Below are 21,018 nucleotides of genomic sequence, written 5' to 3' on the forward strand. Positions count from 1 at the left end.
TTACCTCTTTATTACATAGAATTGAGTACATTTGGAGATTGGGGTAAACTCGGAGATATCTGATAAGGTCTAACCAGCGTGTCTCCAAGACAAGCATGAGACCGGTTCCTTTTGGTTGTTTTTTACATTGTCAGCATTCTTGACTGTCCAGCTTACAACCAATTTTTTTTCTGGTCTTGTAAGTCTCTGACACAATTTGAAACAGCAAGCTTTCTAACGATTTCTGATCTGACTTCAAAGGCCTGGTTTCTTGGACCTCAGTATTGTGTCCTTGGGGTTCACTGCCAGGATTGGTGTTATCACCATAAAATCTCTGTTGGTCCTTCCTAATTCAAGGATAAGCAGAGACTACAAAATTCTGATTCTGTTTCCCCACATCTTCACCATGGTGTTTACTTACTCTCGGTGATGTCAATAAAACTTTTGCTCATTTATACTGGTTTCAAGGTTACCTTTGTGGTTTATTTGTCTGAATCATTTGTTGAGACAGCATTCATGTGGTGGCATATTGAATCTGACCATCAGCCATCATATGATTAAGAGATCAGCAAAAATGACTCTGAGTGTCATTAGGAGGGGTTGGGACGAGAATGAGACATGGGCCAGTTCCCGTACTCCAGAAAGCTCCCGCAAACCACTCTCCTGCCAGTGTACCTCTAAGGCTAGCCAGTATTCTGACTTCTAATCCCATAGTTTTGCCTGGTTTTGAACTCCATATAAACAGAATTATGCAGTATATATTCTTGTGTGTCTGACTTCCCTCAGTTGACATTACGACTCCGCGATTCCTTCATATTGTTGCACGAATTAGTACTTTGTTCTTTTTCACTGCTGTGTAGTCTTCCATTGTCTGAATATACCACCATGTGTTTATCCATTCCACTGCCTGTGGATGGGTATTTGAATCATTTCCATTTGGGCCTATTATAAAAAAAGTAACCATGAACATTTTTGCATAAGACTTTTTCTGGACAAAGTTTTCCTTTGTTTGGTATATACCTGGAATAGAATTGCTGCATCATCCAGTAGAATTTTGCTTAATGAAGTGCTGTCAACACTTTTCCAGAGTGAGTGTATCAATTTACTGTCCTGCCAGCGAAGGGAAGGAATTCCAGTTGCTCATCCTTCTCACCAGCACTTAGTGTTGTTAGCCTTTTCAATACTGAGTTGTTGTGGTGAATATGTAATACTATCTTGGTGAAGATTTAGTTTGCGTGAGTAATAATGTTGAGCATGTTTTCATATGTTCATTGGCCAATTTTGTTTACTTATTTATTTTTTGGTAAATTATGTCTTCATATCCTTTCAAACCAAGTTTTGATTGAATTGACTTTTTCTTATTGACTTCTATGAGTTTTTAATATATTATGGATATGAGTTCCTTTTTTTTTATAGAAATATATCTTACAAACATCTTTTCCCAACTACTTGCTTATCTTTTTTTACTCTCCTCATTCTATCTTTTAATGAGCAAAATTATTAACTTTTAAAAGTTAAATTTATGAATATTTTTTGTATGATTAGTGCTTCTTGCTTCTTGTATCCTGTTAAGAAAATTTTGCCTATACCAAAGTTAATATTGTTTTCAATTTCTTATATAGGTCAATAACTTTGTGTGTGTGGTATGAGGTAGGTTTATTTCTCCCATAAAACTCTCAGGTTCTCTACTCTGGCCTTGAGTTGGATATTCAAGGTCATAAGCTTTTTTTTTTTTTTTGGAGGCTCTCCAATGTATCCATAAAATTTATACCACCCCCACAATCTTTGTAAAAACCATGATTGTCACTGTAATCAAGAACACCACCCCTTGCCCCCTAAAGCTCCTCCACAAGCACCCTAACCCATCTACTACCAGTCATCATCTGAGTAACTGTGATGCCCTTGCTTGTCAGGGATTGCAAGTGTCACAATGCCTTTGCATTCCTTAAATGTGTGAGCTACTCAGTCCCAGGATCCCGCCTTGATATTCTATTTTCTAGGGACATTTCTAATTTTAAAACACATTGTGTCAGTTGTAGTCCTGGCTGGAAACATAATTCTTCCATTCAAGTGTTTCACCTGAAGAGCAGTAGACAGAGCTAAAGGAATCAACAATGATAACAAAATATCCCAACTAGCAATGGAAGGAAGTCATCACAGTCCCTTTGATTAAAGGGGTAATGCAAATAATACATAATAGATAATAGATAGATGATAGATAGATAGATAGATAGATAGATAGATCGATAGATAGATGATAGATAGATGATAGACAAATGTCTCTCTCCTTCCCTTGTTCGTATCTCCTGCTAGTGCCGTTCATTGGTCAAACCCACCCAGAAGCCAGCTAGGGAAACAGAGCACATGCACAGCGATTCCTAGGGGCCAGCCTTCCAGTGCACTGGGCAAGAAAGAGAAAGCCAAGAATGGGTCTGGGGGAATGGGCAGATAGATAATAAACAGCACATGCTGTGCAATAAAAATCAAAATAGACTAAACAAGATGACTTTGGGAACAGTAAAAACAATTAACAGCTAAGAAAACTAAACTAAATTGGCAATATGAATCCTAAACTCTTACAAATTATAGATCTAATCTATAACACATGTCCATGTGCAGAATGAAAAATCAGTTAGTGGAAAGAGTCTGAAATGACAAATATAGGTGCTAGAGACTGAAAAACTGCAAGCTGTAGAAATTTCCAGGGATGCACAGAGGTGGTGGCTCAGTGAGGAATTCACCCCTTTTGCTTCCTATATGGATAAATGAATAAATACTGAAAATAAGAATAAAGAAAATCCAAATTGCCGAAACCGGTTTGGCTCAGTGGATAGAGCATCGGCCTGGGGACTGAAAGGTCCCAGGTTCGATTCCGGTCAAGGGCATGTACCTTGGTTGCGGGCACATCCCCAGTAGGGGGTGTGCAGGAGGCAGCTGATGGATGTTTCTCTCTCATCGATGTTTCTAACTCTCTATCTCTCTCCCTTTCTCTCTGTAAAAAAATCAATAAAATATATTAAAAAAAAAAAAAGAAAAAAAAAAGAAAATCCAAATTGATCATAAAACATTACTTTTTAAAAACTAAAAGCAAAACCAATAATAAAAGCAAAAACACTTCTTAGTTATTTGAAATAGAAAATGTAAATCAATTTTAAAGCCACCAAAAAAATCAAGCCAGCCTTGTATTTTCTGCGGCAACAATGAATGTCACATATTCATCTAAAGAACTTTCAGAGAAAAATAATATTACCTAAGAATTTAGAGCCACCTCAACTAGTTTATTTATATGCAAAGCCAATAGAAGAACGTTATAAACATTATAGTTCATCAGACCTGAGGCCCATTGGCTGTAAGATGCACCTTTAAAACAAAAACTGCAAAGCTCTTTCAATTGAATGTTAACACGGTGTTTTAACAGTGATGTCAGTTGATGCATAGATGATTACTATGATATTATTTCCCCTGCCTATAGTTGCATTGCTTGGTGTATAATAAGGCAAATTTTTCCTGTCATCTCAGTAGTAAAACATAAAGCATTTTAAATAGCAATACAATTCAGCATGCATTACACCAGTGATTCGGGGAAACTCCAGGAGATGACAATATAAACGAAGAGCCCAGACAAAGTACATACATGCATGTATAGCCAATTGACCACTATGGCGTGAGTGCCACCTGCTGGACAATGATTGTAAGGCACATCCAGGTATCAATTTACCAGATGTTAAAACGTGAACAACTATATAGCTTATGTCTATAGATGAAATATGGCATATTGAGCCTTAGCAATTGTAAGGGTTAATCTTCTGTGTCAACTGACGATGGCCAAGAGGTTCCCAGATTAAACACTATTTCTGGGTGTGTCCGTGAGGGCGTTTCTGGATGAGATGAGCATTTGGATCGGTGGACTCGGCACCGTAGGCTGCCCTCCCCAGTGTCGGTAGGCATAACCAGTCTTTTGAGGGCCTGAGTAGAACAAGGTGGAGGAAAGAGGAAGTCACCTTTTTGCTTCCTGCCTGTCTGCTTGACTTGGGACGCTGGTCTCCTGCCCTTGGACAGGGACTTGCATCAGTGGCCCCCTGTTCTCTGGCCATCGGCTCCCCTAATGCTCGGGCCCGTGGCTCTCTAGCTTGCAGATGGCAGATCGTAGGACTTCTCAGCCTCCATAACTGCACGAACTAGTTCCTCACAATCTCCTCCTTCTTGTATCGTATTGGCTGGTACAGGGTGATGGTGGTGAAAGTGGTGAGAAGTGGTTAGGTTCTCTATATAGTGTGAGGCTAATGTCAATAGCAAATTGCTGATGGATTAGATCTAGGGTGTGAGAGGAATTGAGAGCCACACCAAGGTTTTCGGACTGAGCAGCGGGAATACTACAGTTGCGGTGAATGGAGATGAGGAGGCCTAAAGATGAAGGAGGTTTGCACAAGGATCGGGAGTTCCGTTTGGGATGAGTCCCGTCTGAGATGCCTGACTGACCTGGATCCGGAGCTGTCAGTAGACGGTGCACTATAAATCCGGGGTTCAGGGAAGTGAAGGACGAGGGAGTTTTAAATGTGGGAGTCGTCCACATAAAGATGGATTTTTACATCCTAACACTGGACGAGACTTCCCCAGACAGTGAGAGACGAGATATAAGATCTGAGTTTAGGGGTCAGCGACAGGAGGGCGGACCTCTCAGGAGAGCCTGGCCTGGCTTGGGACGGTCAGGGGTGTGTGTGTGTGTGTGTGTGTGTGTGTGCGTGTGTGTGTGTGTGTGGAAACCAGCCTTGTTCATCCTGAGACCTCAGCTTCCCCTCTGGCTCCATCCTCCATCCAGGGGGCCCTCTTCTTCCCTGGACCTGTCTGTCTGGCCACGGGAGTGCTGCTCTCCTACCACAGAACTCCCAGTACCTCTCAACGTGTTGCCACCATAAGGCACGAGGGGAACACAGGGTCCCAAATTTGAAACAATATCTAATATAGTTTATGACCCAGGGGGTCTTGACTGTAATTCCCCTTGCCTGCCTGAGGGTTATTTTCTCCGTTGCTTCCGATCTATTCAGGAATCTGACATCCTGGTATTAGGAGGAGAAACCACTGCTAAGGGGGCGGTCGCCCCTTTTGTTCTAGACACCTGTAACATCAGCTCACCTGTCTGTCCTTCACCTACTTCAGCAAACAGGTTCTGCAACGAAATGGAGCCCCGAAAAGACTTCCGAGGGACTTAACAAACACCGGCATGTGTTTTAGTAATTCCAGAGCCCCAGAGCCCTAGCCCCAACCCTTAGCTTAAACGAAGGAGTTCTTAGGAAGGACCCTGTTAAAAGTTCTCTGGTTGTATTAGATCAATATCAAGAGACTTCTGTTTTTGTGTCTGTGTTTTTTTCTAACAGGATTACACAGGTTCAGTAAAATTGGATCTATTGCTGATAAGATTTTCACATTGTACTATGACCACATGGGCTTCATACATAAGCTGACTCCGGGTCGTTTTGAAGCTAATGGATATCATAAGAGTATTTTTGGACAGGTCAGTGATATACTGCATTGAAGCCGTTGGCCAGGTTTTAAGAATAAATGTCATATTTTATGTGCAGAATGGGAAAGTAAATTCTTTGGGACAAACTCCTATCAATGCACCTTGCTTTATGTAACTAAAGGGAAACGCCTCCATATTCCAGAGCAGATCTCCCACGTCCTATTTGGGGTTACGTAGATTTAACTCTATCCTGGGTAGCTACGCACCAATTTCTTCACGGCAAAACACCACCAGATAGTCTAAGCCAGATCCGTTGCTGCCCACCCAGGCTCACAGTGGACGCCCTTCCTCCTAAGATTGGCCTTTAAATAGACGCAAGTGCTGTTCTTCCTACTGGTTTGCCCTTCTTTGTATTGACGTCACCCTCCTCACCTCTTCTTTTTCTAATGCTAACGCAGGAAGGCGTTGTTATCTTTTTCACAGATGAGACTACAGGCAGACTTTTCTAAGAATTTTAGTGGATAACGTGCCCCTTGTGAAGGTACATATGCCTAAGAACACATAGACAGGCATGAGAAGGAGCTCTCCTCAACACACGGGCAAAGAAACAAACAGCTTTTTTTTTTTTTTTTTGCCTGGGGTGTAATGAAACCTGCCCGAGAGAAAGGAAATAAAGGATGGAGAGCATTCCAAATCACCGGGCCAAGCAGGCAGAGGGAAAGATGGTGTTTTAATCTGCAACAACATGGATGGCCCTAGAGGCTACCGTGCTAAGTGAAATGAGTCCGACAGAGGAAAACAAAGGCCATGTGACGCCACTTACATGTGGAATCCAAGAAAACACTATAAACCTACAAGCAGAACAGAAATAGACACATAGATACAGAGAACATGCCGGCAGCTGCCCATGGGAGAGGGGCTGGAGCGGGGTGGAAGAGGTGAAGGGATTAAGAGGTACAAATTAGTAGTTGCAGAATAGTCACAGGGACATAGAGTTACAGCACAGGGAATGCAGGCAATGATACTGTAGTAACTATGCATAGTGCCAGGCGGGTACTAGATGTATCAGGGTGAGCACTTGGTCAATTATATAAACGTCTGTCTAATCACTATGCTATACATGCGAGACTAATATAATATTCTATGTCAGCTGTGACTGAAAAATAAAAACGTTATTTCAAGTAGGAAAAAGAAAAAGACAGTGTTTTAGCTTCCCGTCTGAGATATTGGCAGAGAGTAAGGTGGGAACCTCCTTGTGACAAGAAGATGCCGCCACGTGACTCCCTGTGTGTTTGCCAGTCTGTGGTGTGGGCTCTGCATAAATACAGATCCCAATGATGTGAACAGGAAGGTAGAACTAACCCCCCCAAAAAAGCAGTTACCTCCATTTTTTTGCGGCCTTCACAATTTATCAAAAATGTCTTAGTTCTCTTAGGTAAAGGTTTAAATAGTAAAAACCAAACGCCAATAGAAGTTGTTATCATCAGGATGAGTTTAAGGAACTTGCCCTCGGTATTATCACCTCCCTCCCCCAAACAAAGACATCCTGTCTGGATCGAAACAAGCACCAGGCTTCACTGGGCCCTGCTAGGTGCCAGGCACTGCTGTGAGCTCTTCATGTTAATAACAACTGTTTATTTTCTGATGAGGAAGTGAGGCCCAGCAACACTAAACAATTCATCCCAAACTACCTCTACCCCTGGTTAGTGATGGGAGCCAGGCATCTGTCCAGGCCCCTGGTGCCAGGGCCTGTGCTTTCAGTCCTCACGATGTTGCCTTTTGCTGGATTGCACACACTTTTCGTGGCATATTCTTGGCATCCCCCGGGGCCAGAATGTCATGCAGAAAAATTCTAAAGCCATTCAGCCTTTTCAGAGTCCTTACGCCCTCCGTTCAGTCCACAGCGGCTCCCCTTGCATGTGTTTCCCATTCTCCCCCCTTCTCGGCGGGTTCCCCAATTTACGAAACTAGGGGAAGGCATAACAGACAACCAAGTCTGCACCCCCAACCAGGGGGCACCCCTCACCCCTCACCGCATGGCAACAAGGTCAGTTCCAACATCCCCTTGAGGGCTGGTCTCCACCTCCCTTCTCACCTCCTAAGAGTTCCCAAAGCGACAGGATCAAGATCTGAGAGGGGGGTGTTAAAAAGGAGACCCTTGCCCTGACCGGTTTGGCTCAGTGGATAGAGCATCAGCCTGCGGACTCAAGGGTCCCAGGTTCGATTCCGGTCAAGGGCATGTACCTTGGTTGCGGGCACATCCCCAGCAGGGCGGGGTGCAGGAGGCAGCTGATCGATGTTTCTCTCTCATCGATGGTTCTAACTCTCTATCCCTCTCCCTTCCTCTCTGTACAAAATCAATAAAATATTTTTTTTTTTTAAAAAAAGGAGACCCTGAAGCTCAGAAATCTGGGCTGAAGGTGCCCGTGTTGAGGGCCAGGGAGAAGGCTGGTGAACCAGGAGAAGTGAGAATGGCGTTTGCCCCCAGAGCTGGGGACTCAGCTGGGGACAGAGCTGTGCAGAGTCACTAGCTCGGACAGAACTGGGAACCGCAGCTTCCCAGTGAGGAGAGGCACTTCCCAGCTCCTTCTCCAAATGAAACGCTGAGTAAGAACCGAGTTTAAAATCTGCACCTCCGGTCCCTCCTCCAGTGTCCACACACCCTTCGGCTCCAGCCTTCTGCAAAGAGCCCTGGGATCTGAAAGGAAACTTTGTTCCTCAGGATTCCTTTTCCTCCTCAACAGGAAAACACATCTTCCTGGGCACACGCGGCCATTCAAACATACTGCTCCCGTGGATTAAGCAAAACAGCCTTGTTTGGCTGTGGACTGGAAACAAATCTGTTACCCACCTTTTGTCGTAATTGAAGTATAAAATAGTTTAAATGCATTATTTTTTTTCTCCTACCCCAGGCGGTTGATATGGGCTTTGAGACTGCGCTCGCCCCGGAGTATATCACCATAAATGAAATGATCTTCTATGCTTATGTGCCTGCGAATGAACCTCAGGACTCTATACATACCAAGAAGTTCAGCAACATTCACTTGGGCAAAGTGATCAACTCCAAGTAGTTAACTGATTGTGCTTCTCATTTACTTAGATTGCACGCTGGTTTCTAGATTCTCAGTTTTGAGGTTGCTTTTTTGAGTGATTCTTTTCTGGGTCAAATAGAGTGAGTCTTTTTTGGACACCCTCACAAGACCAGATATATTTGTAGACTTTACAGCTTTAACACACGTATATGTATCAAAATGTATTGTTTAATTTTACCAAATGTATTATTTAGCTATGTATACCTCCTCCTGTGACTTGCCTTTTGCATACCACATTATGCTTTTTTAAATTTGCATAAGCTTCATAAATTACTCAATATTGATATATGCATCTATAGCGTGTCCCAAAATTCACGCAAGAAGTAATTTTGATAGAAAACACAGGTTTATAATTAAGAATTGTAAATGTTTTATTTATTCATAAAGTATACAGTATAAGGTTATGTATGGAATAGCACATCGGGTAAATGGCCTCCACAGCTTTGCTGGCACATACGCAAAGCCGTGGTCTTCGTTGGTCTTCATTGTCCCTGCTCCTGGGCCATAATTGGTACTTGGTAATGCTTATCAAATTGAAGGGATTGAAATCAAAGGGCAACAGATATTAGAATCTGATTCAATAAACCAAGTCAAATTAGGCTTTCATTTTTTGTTGTTGTTGTTAATGCTCAGGCAAAATTCAAATCTTGTGTGAATTTTGGGACACCCTATATAATCCACTCTCATGAACATACCACAATTTATTTAATATTCTTCTATGTTGTCTGGTGGTAGGTGTAAACTTTTGCTATTTATTTTTAAGTTTTTAATCTATCTAGAATTGATGTGTGTAGTGTGAAGTGGGAATTTGAATTCTCTCCTTTCTCTCTCTCTTTCTCTCTATGGATAATCAGTTGTCCTAGGGATCCCCACTGATCTACCGTGTCACCCATGATAGATCATAGTTTCATATATGCATTGGCCTATTTCTGGCCCCTCTTTTATTTCATTACTGATTTATCTTCCCTATGTCACGCTTCTATTTTCTTAACTATATAACACGTTAATTCTCTAACTATATAACACGTTAATAGCGCCTCCTCCTGGTTTCTCTTGGCCTTTGTTCTTGCATTTACATATGAGATTCCGCATGGCAGGTTCATTAACCCTTTGAGTGCCAACCAATATCCTAGGAGTATGCTAAAATTGCCAAGGCATTTTTCCTGATTTTACAGCAGTTTAGGGAAAAAAATTATGAATCGCAAGTACCTGTAAAAAATTAGGCAGATAAATGCCAGTGGTCAATTTTAGAACTACAAACATTCGGCATCATAAGTATTAATCTACACTTAGGTGCCATCTGTCAATAAAGAGTGAACTACTAGCATCTAATAGTGACACTGCAGGAGGAGGGTGATAGCGCTCCGGGCACTTTTCGCGAAAGACAGGAGGAGCGCGATCGTGCTCCCAGGCACTCTAGGGGTTAAGAAAAAAAACAACCCACAACTGTGAATAGAAATGACCTCTTGCAGCCGTATTCTGCCTTCCATCTGCAGTTAGATCTTGGGTGGACATTTCTTGCTCTTCTAGCGGTGAGACCGCTCTACTTCGTTCTCTTAGAATTGCAGGCCCGAGGCAGCGTCCCGACCCTCCTACAGGATCAGAAGAGAGTTATTGGTCTATCCTTCCCTCCTCTGCAATGTTTCTTTGCTTCCTCTCTCAGTAGCTTTTGCTTCCTGGGGGAGAAGGTGAGGGAAGGAGGGGGGCCGGGCTTCAGCACCAGCACCCTCCAGACACCTTACCCCAACCATTGATCACCTCTTTTGAGGCCTGGGTGCAAGAGTGTCTAATGCCCAACCCCCTGCGGCTTACGGCTTTTGCTTTCTGTGAAAGAAGGTTCAGGGAAGTGGGGGATGCTGCCTGCTTCCTCCTCATCCTCTGATTCCCCGTGCTGCCTGCACCACCAGCAACAGTCACTCTGGTCCTCAACTGGCACTGATCCTTCCCATGAGCCTCAGGGAAGCCCAGGGGAAGGAGCTTGCGAGTACAGATCCCCCTTATAAAGGTGCCACTCCCCCCCCCCCCCCCAGCTACAGTTGGCATTAACTATCCTATATAATAAAGAGCTAACATGCTAATTAGACCAAACAGCAGAACAACCGTCCAGATGACCTTCCTGATGAAGCCAGAGCTGTGAGGGGCTGCGAGGGCCGAGCCCCTTGCATGAATTTTGTGCACTGGGCCTCTAGTTATTTTATATTAGTTTCAGGTGTACAGTGTCATGGTTAGATATTTATAATAATTTACAAAGTAATTCCCCCCATACATCTAGTACCCACCTGGCACAATCCATAGTCATTGATGATATTATTGACTCTATTACCCTATGCTGTACTTTACATCCCTGGCACTGTTTTATAACTACCAATTTGTTCTTCTTAATCCCTTCGCCTTCTCCACCCAGCCCCCCAACCTTCTCCCTGTGGCAACCATCAGTCTGTTCTCTGTACCTACAAGTCTGTTTCTGTTTTGTTTGTCCGTTTATATTGCTCTTTAGACTCCACGTGTCAGTGAAGTCATGTGGTGTTTGTGTTTCTCTGACTTATGTCACTTTAAGGTGCCTCAGCATTTCCGGACTCATGTGCCAGCCTTTGGCAGTTTTTACGATTTTAGCTAATCCTTACCTCTTGACTTGTGGCCAGCGCTGTGTTCCTGCCTCCCATGCTTTTATAGAGGGAAGACTGTGCCAGTGTCCAGACTTTCCTTGGAGTGGCTCATTCCCCTGGACTTCAAGTTAGTTGGTTATCTTGGGACCTTAGTTCAATGATGGGCTTACGTGTTGACTTTGTGCTTTCTCTATTTCTTCTTGTCGGGTGTGCATCTTTCTGCATTTAAAACAAAAGTACAAGTCTTGTAATTGACTTTGTATATTCAAAATTTTCAGCCCAAACCGGTTTGGCTCAGTGGATAGAGCATCGACCTGTGGACTGAAGGGTCCCGGGTTCGATTCCAGTCAGGGGCATGTACCTGGGTTGCGGGCACATCCCCAGTAGAGAGTGTGCAGGAGGCAGCTGATCGATGTTTCTCTCTCATCGATGTTTCTAACTCTCTATCCCTCTCCCCTCCTCTCTGTTAAAAATCAATAAAATATATTTTTAAATTTTTTTTTCAAATTTGCTAAATTCTTTTAATAATTCCAGAACTGTTACTATATACTCCTTTGGGTTTTCTGAGTAGAAATTTTTCTAAGTAGATAATCATATCACCTGCAAAGAGCTTGCCTTGTTTCTTCCTTAACACTTCTTAGCGTATTGTCCCTTTGTCCTATTGCAGTGTCTAGGACCGTGTTAAATAGAAAGGAGAGGCGAGTGGGTGTCTTAGTCCATTCAGCTCCACCTTCATGACCCAAATCACATCCCAAAAGCCTCACTTTCTAACACCATCGCCTTGGCATTAGATTTCAACGATCTTTATTAAGATGCTAGATAAGCTGCAAGTTCTAACCACCCCTTTGAGTTAGTCATCACGGAGTTTCTCCTGTGTGTAAGCATGACACACATGTGTCTTTTGTCAGTTGGATTTACAAGGCCCCAGCCACAGAACCTAGGAAGGGAGAGGGGGAAAAGGCTTCTTTTTTCCTCTCCTACAGTTTATTTTGGTTCACAGTCTTTTTGTCAGATAGGTCTCTTGCAAATATGTTCTTGCCGTCTGTGGCTTGTCTTCTAATTCTCTTGACAGTGTGGTTCACAGAGGAGAAGTTTTTAATTTTAATAAAGTACAGCTTATCAATTATTTTCTTTCATGGATTGTGCCTTTGGCATTGTATGTCAAAGGTCACTGCCATGCCCAAGATTATCTACATGTTCTCCCTAGGTTATCTGCTAGGATTTAATAAGTTTGACTTTTGTATTTAAGTATATGACCCATTTTAAGTTAATTTTTATAAAGGATGTAAAGTCTGTATCTAGAATTTTTTTTGCATGTGGATGTCCTAGGTTAATATTTTAAAATAGATTGTTTTTCTTGACTAAAAAGTGCATGCCCATTGTAGAAATTTCTTAAACATGGATAAACATAAAGAAGAAAATGGGAATAATAACTGTTAACACTTTGCTGAATTCCTGGTTAGTTCTTTCAAGATGCATTTTAACAGTCTTCACCCTGCTTCTTTCCTTTAGACATTGTAATATAATCACCTCCCATATATAATTAAAAACTCCGTAAATACCATTGTAATAGTAGCATTTTGTCTAAGTAGATCATGTCGTAACATCGACTTAATTTTCCTGTTATTGGTCATTCTTATTTCTAACTGTTATCATAATTCTATGATGGATGTCTTTATGTGGGAAGATGCCGCTCTCGCATTACCCCCCTGCCGTGTTATTTCCTTAGGACGGAGCCTTGCCAGTAGGTTTATGGCATCAGAGGGAAACAAATAATGCTATAGCTCTAAGTGATATCAAGTTATCAAATTGCTTTCTGGGAAGTTTGCACCAATTTATAATACCATCACAAGTGGATGCATGCCTTTCTCCACTCAATTCTTACCACTCCTGAACCTGTCATTTAAAAGATCTTTGCTTAATTTGATAGGTGGGAAATTGTGTCCCACTGCTGTAATTGGCATTTTGTTAATTAACTAATGAGATTGAAGAAGTACTAATCAAATGTTTATGTGGTAGCCATATGTGTGGTACATTTTGTTTGTAAATTATGTATTCATAAACTTGCTCATTCACGCCACAGTTTTATCCACATTCCTTAATGTGTGTTGGTTTGTTTAGGAAAACTGGAAATGCTTACATAAAAAAGCTATTGCAACACAATATTCCTGAAGGATTTTTGTCTGCAGTTATTGCAGAAATAATCGAACCTTTTGACTTAGAAGATGTGAAGGAGAGCTCTTGTTTGTCTAGTTCCCTTTCCATTAATCAAGATGGAAAATTCTACAAACTTACTCTTGATCTACAAAGTAAGTGTGATAATATAATATAGCTCTTATGGCTAATAAAAATGAAAAATTATCTTTTGAAAAGGTCATTCATGTTCACTTATGGAACAATAGATTTCAAAATTTAGTCCAATTGGCAACCTACAGAAGTATACATCTATGTAGGTTTCTGGAGGAATTTTATATTTACTATGTACTAAAACCTAGCTATAACTCCATCGATATTTACATCAACAGTGGAATTTTTCATTTATTCCTGGTGTTATTTTTTTTTATTAAATAGTATTCAGGAGGAACAAAAGAAAATAGGAAGTCCATGCAGATTTTGCCTGCCATAATAAAAAATTTTTTAACCAGTATTATGTAGGATATTTCTATTTCAAAGGATTATATGATAGATACATAGCAAAACTTAATGTAATTTTTGTAAGAATTTGGGTTTTACTCTGAGTAAGTAGGAAGTCATTGGAGGAGCTTTGAACAAAAAGTGACATGACTGGACTTATGTTTTAATAAGATCCACTTTGGCTTTTGTGTTGAGAATAGACTGGGCAGGTGATGGAGAAAGGGCAAGAAGGAAAGCAGAGAAATCAGGAGGCTATTACAATAATCAGGTGAGGGATCATATTAAATTTAAGATGCCTGTTGCTCATCCAAGTGGAGAAATAAGGTGGCTATTTAGAAAGACAAGTCTGGCACTCAGTTATAACATCTGAACTGGAGAGATAAATTTGAGCAGTCAGCATACACATGATAGTTAATGCTATGAGACCAGATGAGAAAATGATTGTAGGTATAGAAAGGAAGAGGTCTGAGGTCCAACCCCTGGAATTCCAACAATTAGTCGTCCAGGAGATGCAGAAGAATTAGAAAGGAGATCGGAAGATATGCTCAGAGGAGAACTGAGTGAAGATGTTTAGGTGCTACCAATAAGTCAGGTAAGATGATGAAAGAAAACTGGCCAGTGGATTTATGTGAAAGTCATTGGTAACTTTGACAATGGCTGTGGTTGGGTGGAGTAGTAGAGACCAAAATCTAATGGGATTAAAGTTAAAAACTTATGAGAGGAGAGAAATGGAAGACCCATGAATAAAGGCAACTTGGGGAATTTCCCTATAAAGGGAAGGAGAGACCTTACATGACAGCCTGGAGGGAGGAGGGAAAGGGGGGTGGAGGGAAGGATTTATTGGTGTGTCTGATATGGGAGAAATTAGGCAGTGATGGCGAACCTATGAACTCTTTTTTTTGGTTGATTTTTCTTTGTTAAATGGCATTTAAATATATAAAAGAAATATCAAAAATACAAGTCTTTGTTTTACTATGGTTGCAAATATCAAAAAATTTCTATATGTGACACGGCACCGAGTTAAGTTAGGGTTTTTCAAAATGCTGACACGCCAAGCTCAAAAGGTTCGCCATCACTGACTTAGAGCATGTGTGCCTAGTCAAGGGAATTATGAGATTCTTTTCTGACTACTTCTAGTTATGATTTCAGAATAAGGCAAGTTTTGTTGATATGTTTCATGATCTATTCAAAACCCTTGATAATGAAAGAAAAAAAAAAGAGAAACATTTCATAATGATGCCCTCCCTCTCCTTGAAATAGCCTTCTTTCGGCTTTCCTCAGGTTCTCTCCGATGGCTTTTCTCTGATCATTTCTTCTTTGTCTGCTTTGTGGAATCTTCCATTCCTTACATGACGGTGTTGCTTACGTTCCCGCCCTCGAGCTTCTTTTCTTCTAAATCTTCATGCTCTCCTTAAACAATCGATTATCCATCCGTTCAACAAATATTTATTGAGCACCTTCCGTGTAGCAGGCAGACCTTTAGGTACTGGGGGAACACTGATTACATTATCCTTCTCTTATAGAATCACGGTCAAGAGTCAAGGTTGAAGCGCTTGGCAGTTTTACAGTAAAGAAATCAGCTCCCCCCCCCCCCCCCCCCCCACTGATAATTTTACAGAATCTATTTCACCCTTCACACTGTCTCATTTCAGAAGGTAGAGACTTTACCAGCCTGAGCGTCACTGAGAACAAAAGAAACAAAATCAAACCCCTAGCCAATCTGCTGTGGACATACAGCATGAGATAGAATATATCGTCACTTTTTGAAGCTAAAAACAAACAAAAAAATAAAAAGAATCCATTCTAGTCAAGTGTAAAGTACAGGTTTGTGCTTGACATATTCGTGACACACTTTCTATAAAATAATTTGATTTATAACCTGAAATCTGGCCAATGTGTTTTATGGTTTAGACCATAGTTCGGCTCAGTGGATAGAGCGTCGGCCTGCGGACTGAAAGGTCCCAGGTTCGATTCCGGTCAAGGGCATGTACCTTGGTTGCAGGCACATCCCCAGTAGGAGGTGTGCAGGAGGCAGCTGATCGATATTTCTCTCTCATCTATGTTTCTAGCTCTCTATCCCTCTCCCTTCCTCTCTGTAAAAAATCAATAAAATATATATATATTTTTTTAAAAGACCGTAGTTTTAAAACTTGCCCTGGCCGGTTTTGCTCAGTGATTAGAGCGTCAGCCCTCGGCCTGAAGGGTTGCAGTTTCCATGCCAGCCAAGGGCACGTGCCTCGGTTGCAGGCTCGATCCCTGTCCAGTAGAGGTGCATGCAGGAGGTAACCAGTTGCTGTGTCTCTCTCACATCGATGTTTCTCTCTCTGTCTCTCCCCCTCCCTTCCACTCTCTAAAAACCAAGGGGAAAAAATATCCTCAGGTGAGAATTAACAAAACACACACACACACACACACACACACACACACACACACAAAGAACTCAAATAGTGTGTTCATCAGTTATATCTGCCAGAATGCTTGAAGAACAGTAGCTGTTTTATTTCATAGCAAATCATTTCTGTTCTAGCTCCAGGTGTTGTTTCTTCATTTCAAGATTCGGATATAGAGAAGACAGTGGTGATTCCTGGTTACAGCAGCTTCCTGATCACAAGCATTGTAGATGGCAACAATGCGTTAGCGATGGCCACCGTGCCCGAAAGAGTTCCCAACAACATGACTTTTGTAAAAGACTCATGGTTATTATATGACTTTGGAGAAAGGAATGGACGGAAATGGGAAATATACACAAAACCGTGTAATTATTTGTTTCAGCAAGATGATAATACACTATCCCTCAATGTCCTGAGATACATTGATCTGGGGAAATCTCAGACCTTAGGAATTAAGGTCATACCTCACGGTAAAGGTAAGTTTATTTTTTTTGGGAAACATCAAAAGAAGATGTTTTTGTTTACCCTGAATGTGAAATATACGCTAATATTTTTCTTTTTTAAAAACATGTTTTATTGATTTCAGAGATGAAGGAGAGAGGGGGGGAGAGAGAGAGAGAGAGAGAGAGAAACATCAATGATGAGAGAGAATCATTGATCAGCTGCCTTCTCACTGGGGACCCAGCCTGCAACCTGGGCATGTGCCCTGATGGGGAATTGAACCATGATTTCCTAGTTCATAGGTCAATGCTCACCCACCAAACCATGCCGGCCGGCCGGGATATTTTTCTTTATCTTTGGTTTCCAGAATGGCTGGCATTCTACTTATAACAGTATTAGTTTCTAATTATTGAGCATTTACTATGGATGAGGCTCTGTATTAAATGATTTTTATATTTTTTTCATTTAATGTTTATAACAACTCTAAAAGGCTAGACTATAATCCTCATTTTACAAACGAGGAAATGAGGTTCCGTTAGCAGGCCAAGATTACATGGGACTTTAGATTTTTTGCTTACCTCTGAAAATTAAACCTTTTAATTACCTTGGATTTTTATAATTATTTCAAGTATTTATTTAAAGCCAAATAATGGTTTTTAAATAAAATTTTAAACCTTTCCCTATTTTTTTCAGTCATTTATTTATTTAAAAAATAATAACAATTCCTAACTGGTTTGGCTCAGTGAATAGAGCATCAGCCCTTGGACTGAAGGGTCTGGGTCTGATTCCAGTCAAGGGCATGTACCTCGATTGCAGGCTCGATCCCTTGTGTAGGAGGCAACCAAGTGATGTGTCTTTCTCACATCGATGTTTCTCTTTCTCTCCCCCTCTCTTCCACTCTCTCTAAAAATTAATTCTAAAAAATAACGAAATGTTAATGATGATGGAGAAATGGCATACTGGGGGAAAAAATAAAACAAAAAAATTAAGTATTAACGGAGCCAGAAAGAGAGGCAGGAGGGGAAGGAAGGGAAGGGAAGAGAAGAAAAGCGTGTCACCAGAAATGAAGAGTGAACTCAAAGCTAAAAAAGGAGCTAATGTGTGGTTTCCCGCAGGATTTGAGGCTCGCGTACAGGCTATCTGGGCAGAGGGATAATTTTAATTCCCAAACCTTGGCAGAAGATGTGGCTGCTTCCTACTTTGGGTTAGGAAATTGGAACTGAGACTGTTGAGCCATGAAGAGGGGATTAGGAAAACTGTACATATCGCCACCCAAAGTGGAGCTGGGGAGCTGACATTTCCATGGGACTCAAAGTGGAGAAAAAGAATCTTCTGTAAAAGACCCAAACCCCAAGGCTGAGCAACACCAGAGAGTACCCACCAGGTGCAGGAATCTGAAGCTGAGAAATGATTATAACCCCAGAGAACCAGCACAAGCTAGCATAAAACCCTTCTTAGGATATTTTCATAAGCCAGGTAATGTGGACTTCCATGGAAAAAAATTAATCTTCACTAAACATGAATGGAGGAAAAGAATTTTAAAGCTATGCAAGAAAATGATCCAGCAGAAGAGAAGACCAATAGGCACAGGAAGTAGAAAATTTTAAACTCCAAGAACTTGTCATAATAGAAAAATTCGAAAGACATTTAAAAATAAGCATATATAAAACTTTTAAAGAGGTAAATGGAGATATATGAACCATAATGACAGGAAAAAACACTTTTCATAGAGGCTTATATGAAAAACAGAACCAAATACAATTTATGTAAATGAAGGCTATAGATGTTTTTTGGGGGGGGGAGGGTTGAAACCTTTATTGTGTTGAGGTATAGTCCTTATATACCTAATTTGTTGAGATTTTTTTTTTTTATCATGAATGAATGTTGAATTTTGACGAATGCTTTTTCTGCGTCTATTGAGGTGATCAACAATTTTTATTCTTCATTCTGTTAACATGGTAAATCACATTAAAGACCCTGAGTGGCCAAAGCAATATTGAGAAAGAACAAAGCTGGAGGCATCACACTTTCTGATTTCAAACTATATTACAAAGCTATGTTAATGAAAACATACTGACTTAAAAACAGACAGACCAATGGAATAGAATAGAGAGCCCAGAATTAAACCCATGCATATCGAGTCAGCTAATCTTTGACAAGGGAGCCAAGAATGTACAATAGGGAAATAATCGCTTTATTAAAAGGTGTTGCACGTGAGTAAAACTGGACCCGTACATCACTCACAAAAATGGACTAAAGACTAAATGTAAGACTTGAAAGCATAACATTCCTAGAAGAAAACTAAGCGGAGAAGCTCTTTGACATTGGTCTTGTTAATGATTTGTTTTAAAATGACACCCAAAGCACAGGCAATAAAAGCAAAAGTAGATACGTGGGACTACATCAAACTAAAAAGCTTCTGCACCAAAAAAAAAAAATAATAATAATAATCAACAGGATGAAAAGGCAATCTATGGAACGGGAAAAATATTTGCAAACATGTACCTGATAAGGAGTTAATATCTAAAAAATATACTGAACTCTTATTGAATGACGAAAAAACAACAAATAATTCAATTAAATGGGCAAAGAACCTGAATATAGACATTTCCCCAAAGAAGTCACAAATGGCCAACATGAAAAGGTGTTCAACATTGCTAACCATCAGAGAAGTACAAATCAAAACCACAATGAGATACTGTCTCACAGCTGTTAGAATGACTATTATCTAAAAGACAAGATAACAAAAGTTGCTGAGGATGGGGAGAGGAGTAGGAATGTAACTTGGTTGGGCCACTATGGAAAGCAGTATGTAAGTTCCTCAAAAATTAAAAATAGAACTACCATATGATTCAGTAATCTCTACCCTTCAGTTTCTCTATTGAGTTATCCAACTCAGGGTGACCAGTACTAACCAAATGACCTTTACATGCATTGGAGAACCTGGCTGAGGACTAAGGGGTGGAGAGGAGCAATATTTTTGTGAGAAATTTGAAGAAAATATTTGCAAAGTTAATGTTTTCTAATAACTATTAAAGTTAACTCTATATTAACTGTATTCACAGCCATTATGCAGTCTTGATAATATATTCTGTATTAGCCAATCATTATTAAATTGATTAAAACTTTTATGATTTAACTAGTGGCCCAGTGCATGAAATTCATGCACTGGGGGGGGGGGGGGGTCCCTCAGCCTGGCCTGCACCCTCTCCAATCTGGGACCCCTTAGGGGATGTCCAACTGCTGGTTTAGGGATCAGGCCTAAACCGGCAGTCAGACATCCCTCTCGCAATCTGGGATTAGTGGCTCCTAACCGCTCACTTGCCTGACTGCTGATTACCCCTAATCACTCTGCCTGCCGGCCTGATTGCCCCAAACTGCCCCCCTTTCTGGCCTGATCATCCCTAACTGCACCACCCCCACCAGTCAGCTCACCCCCAAATGTCCCCCTTGCCGGCCTGATCACCCGGCCTGCACCCTCTCCAATCTGGGACCCCTCAGGGATGTCCAACTGCTGGTTTAGGGATTGGGCCTAAACCAGCAGTCAGACATCTCTCTCTCAATCCAGGACCACTGGCTCCTAACCGCTCACCTGCCTGCCTGCCTGATTGCTCCTAACCACTCTGCCTGCTGGCCTGCTTGTCCCCAACTGCCCCCCCTTGCTGGCCTGCTCGCCCCCAACTTCCCCCCTCCACCAGCCTGATCATCCCAACTGCCCCCCTCCCCCCCGGTGGCCTGCTTGCCCCCAACTGCCCCCACTGCCAGCCTGCTCGCCCCCAACTGTCCCCCCCCCCCACCAACCTGCTCGCCCCCAACTGCCTCTGCCTCAGCCCCGCCACCATGGCTTTGTCTGGATGGATGTCCGGAAGGTCTCCCAGTCTAATTAGCATATTACCCTTTTATTAGTATAGATATTAACCATTAGCTTTGTTTCTATAGGTGCTCATACACTTGAAGTACCACTACTGAAAGCAATTGTTGGAAACCCAAATTTGTTGGATGTTAAAGTTAAAGGCTCTTTTGATAATACTGATAGATACCAAATGGAAATTTCTGCAGCTAGCAAAACTTTCCTTCAAGTAAGATTTTCTTTAATTACAGAGAAATCATTAATTAGAGAAAATGTAGCATGTAAGCTAAGGAAAAGAAGAGTTAGGGTTAGGGTTTAAAAAAAGGAGCTCTGAAAAGACCACCTGAGATAGATCTCATTTCTGGTACTTTCTATGTGAACTTGAGAAAGTTACTTTGCTGTAGTTAAGTTTCCTTATCTATAAAATAGAGAAGATAATAATAATAATACCTACCTCGTAAGGTTGTTTTGAGAATTAAATGTGATGTTTCAAGTAGGGCATCTAAAGAAGAAAATGTTCAATCACTTTGAGCCTACAGTATTTTCCCCTAAAATTGGGAAAGTG

The 21,018-nt window shown here is 41.3% G+C and overlaps 1 protein-coding gene across 1 annotated transcript in view; it reads left to right on the forward strand.

Moving 5' to 3' along the window:
* Positions 1–21,018, forward strand: part of LOC139004173 (cation channel sperm-associated auxiliary subunit beta-like) — a 104,450-nt gene that overhangs the window by 44,880 nt on the left and 38,552 nt on the right. The window contains exons 15-19 of the mRNA XM_070407328.1: positions 5,355–5,491; positions 8,353–8,507; positions 13,260–13,447; positions 16,306–16,638; positions 20,543–20,682. Coding sequence (XP_070263429.1) covers positions 5,355–5,491; positions 8,353–8,507; positions 13,260–13,447; positions 16,306–16,638; positions 20,543–20,682 — 953 coding nt within the window. The remainder of the gene's footprint in view (positions 1–5,354; positions 5,492–8,352; positions 8,508–13,259; positions 13,448–16,305; positions 16,639–20,542; positions 20,683–21,018) is intronic.

Source organism: Myotis yumanensis, unplaced genomic scaffold (genome assembly GCF_028538775.1).
Source record: "Myotis yumanensis isolate MYYU_CA2020_CCGP unplaced genomic scaffold, mMyoYum1.0.hap1 SCAF_1, whole genome shotgun sequence".
Classification (NCBI taxonomy): Eukaryota; Metazoa; Chordata; class Mammalia; order Chiroptera; family Vespertilionidae; genus Myotis; species Myotis yumanensis.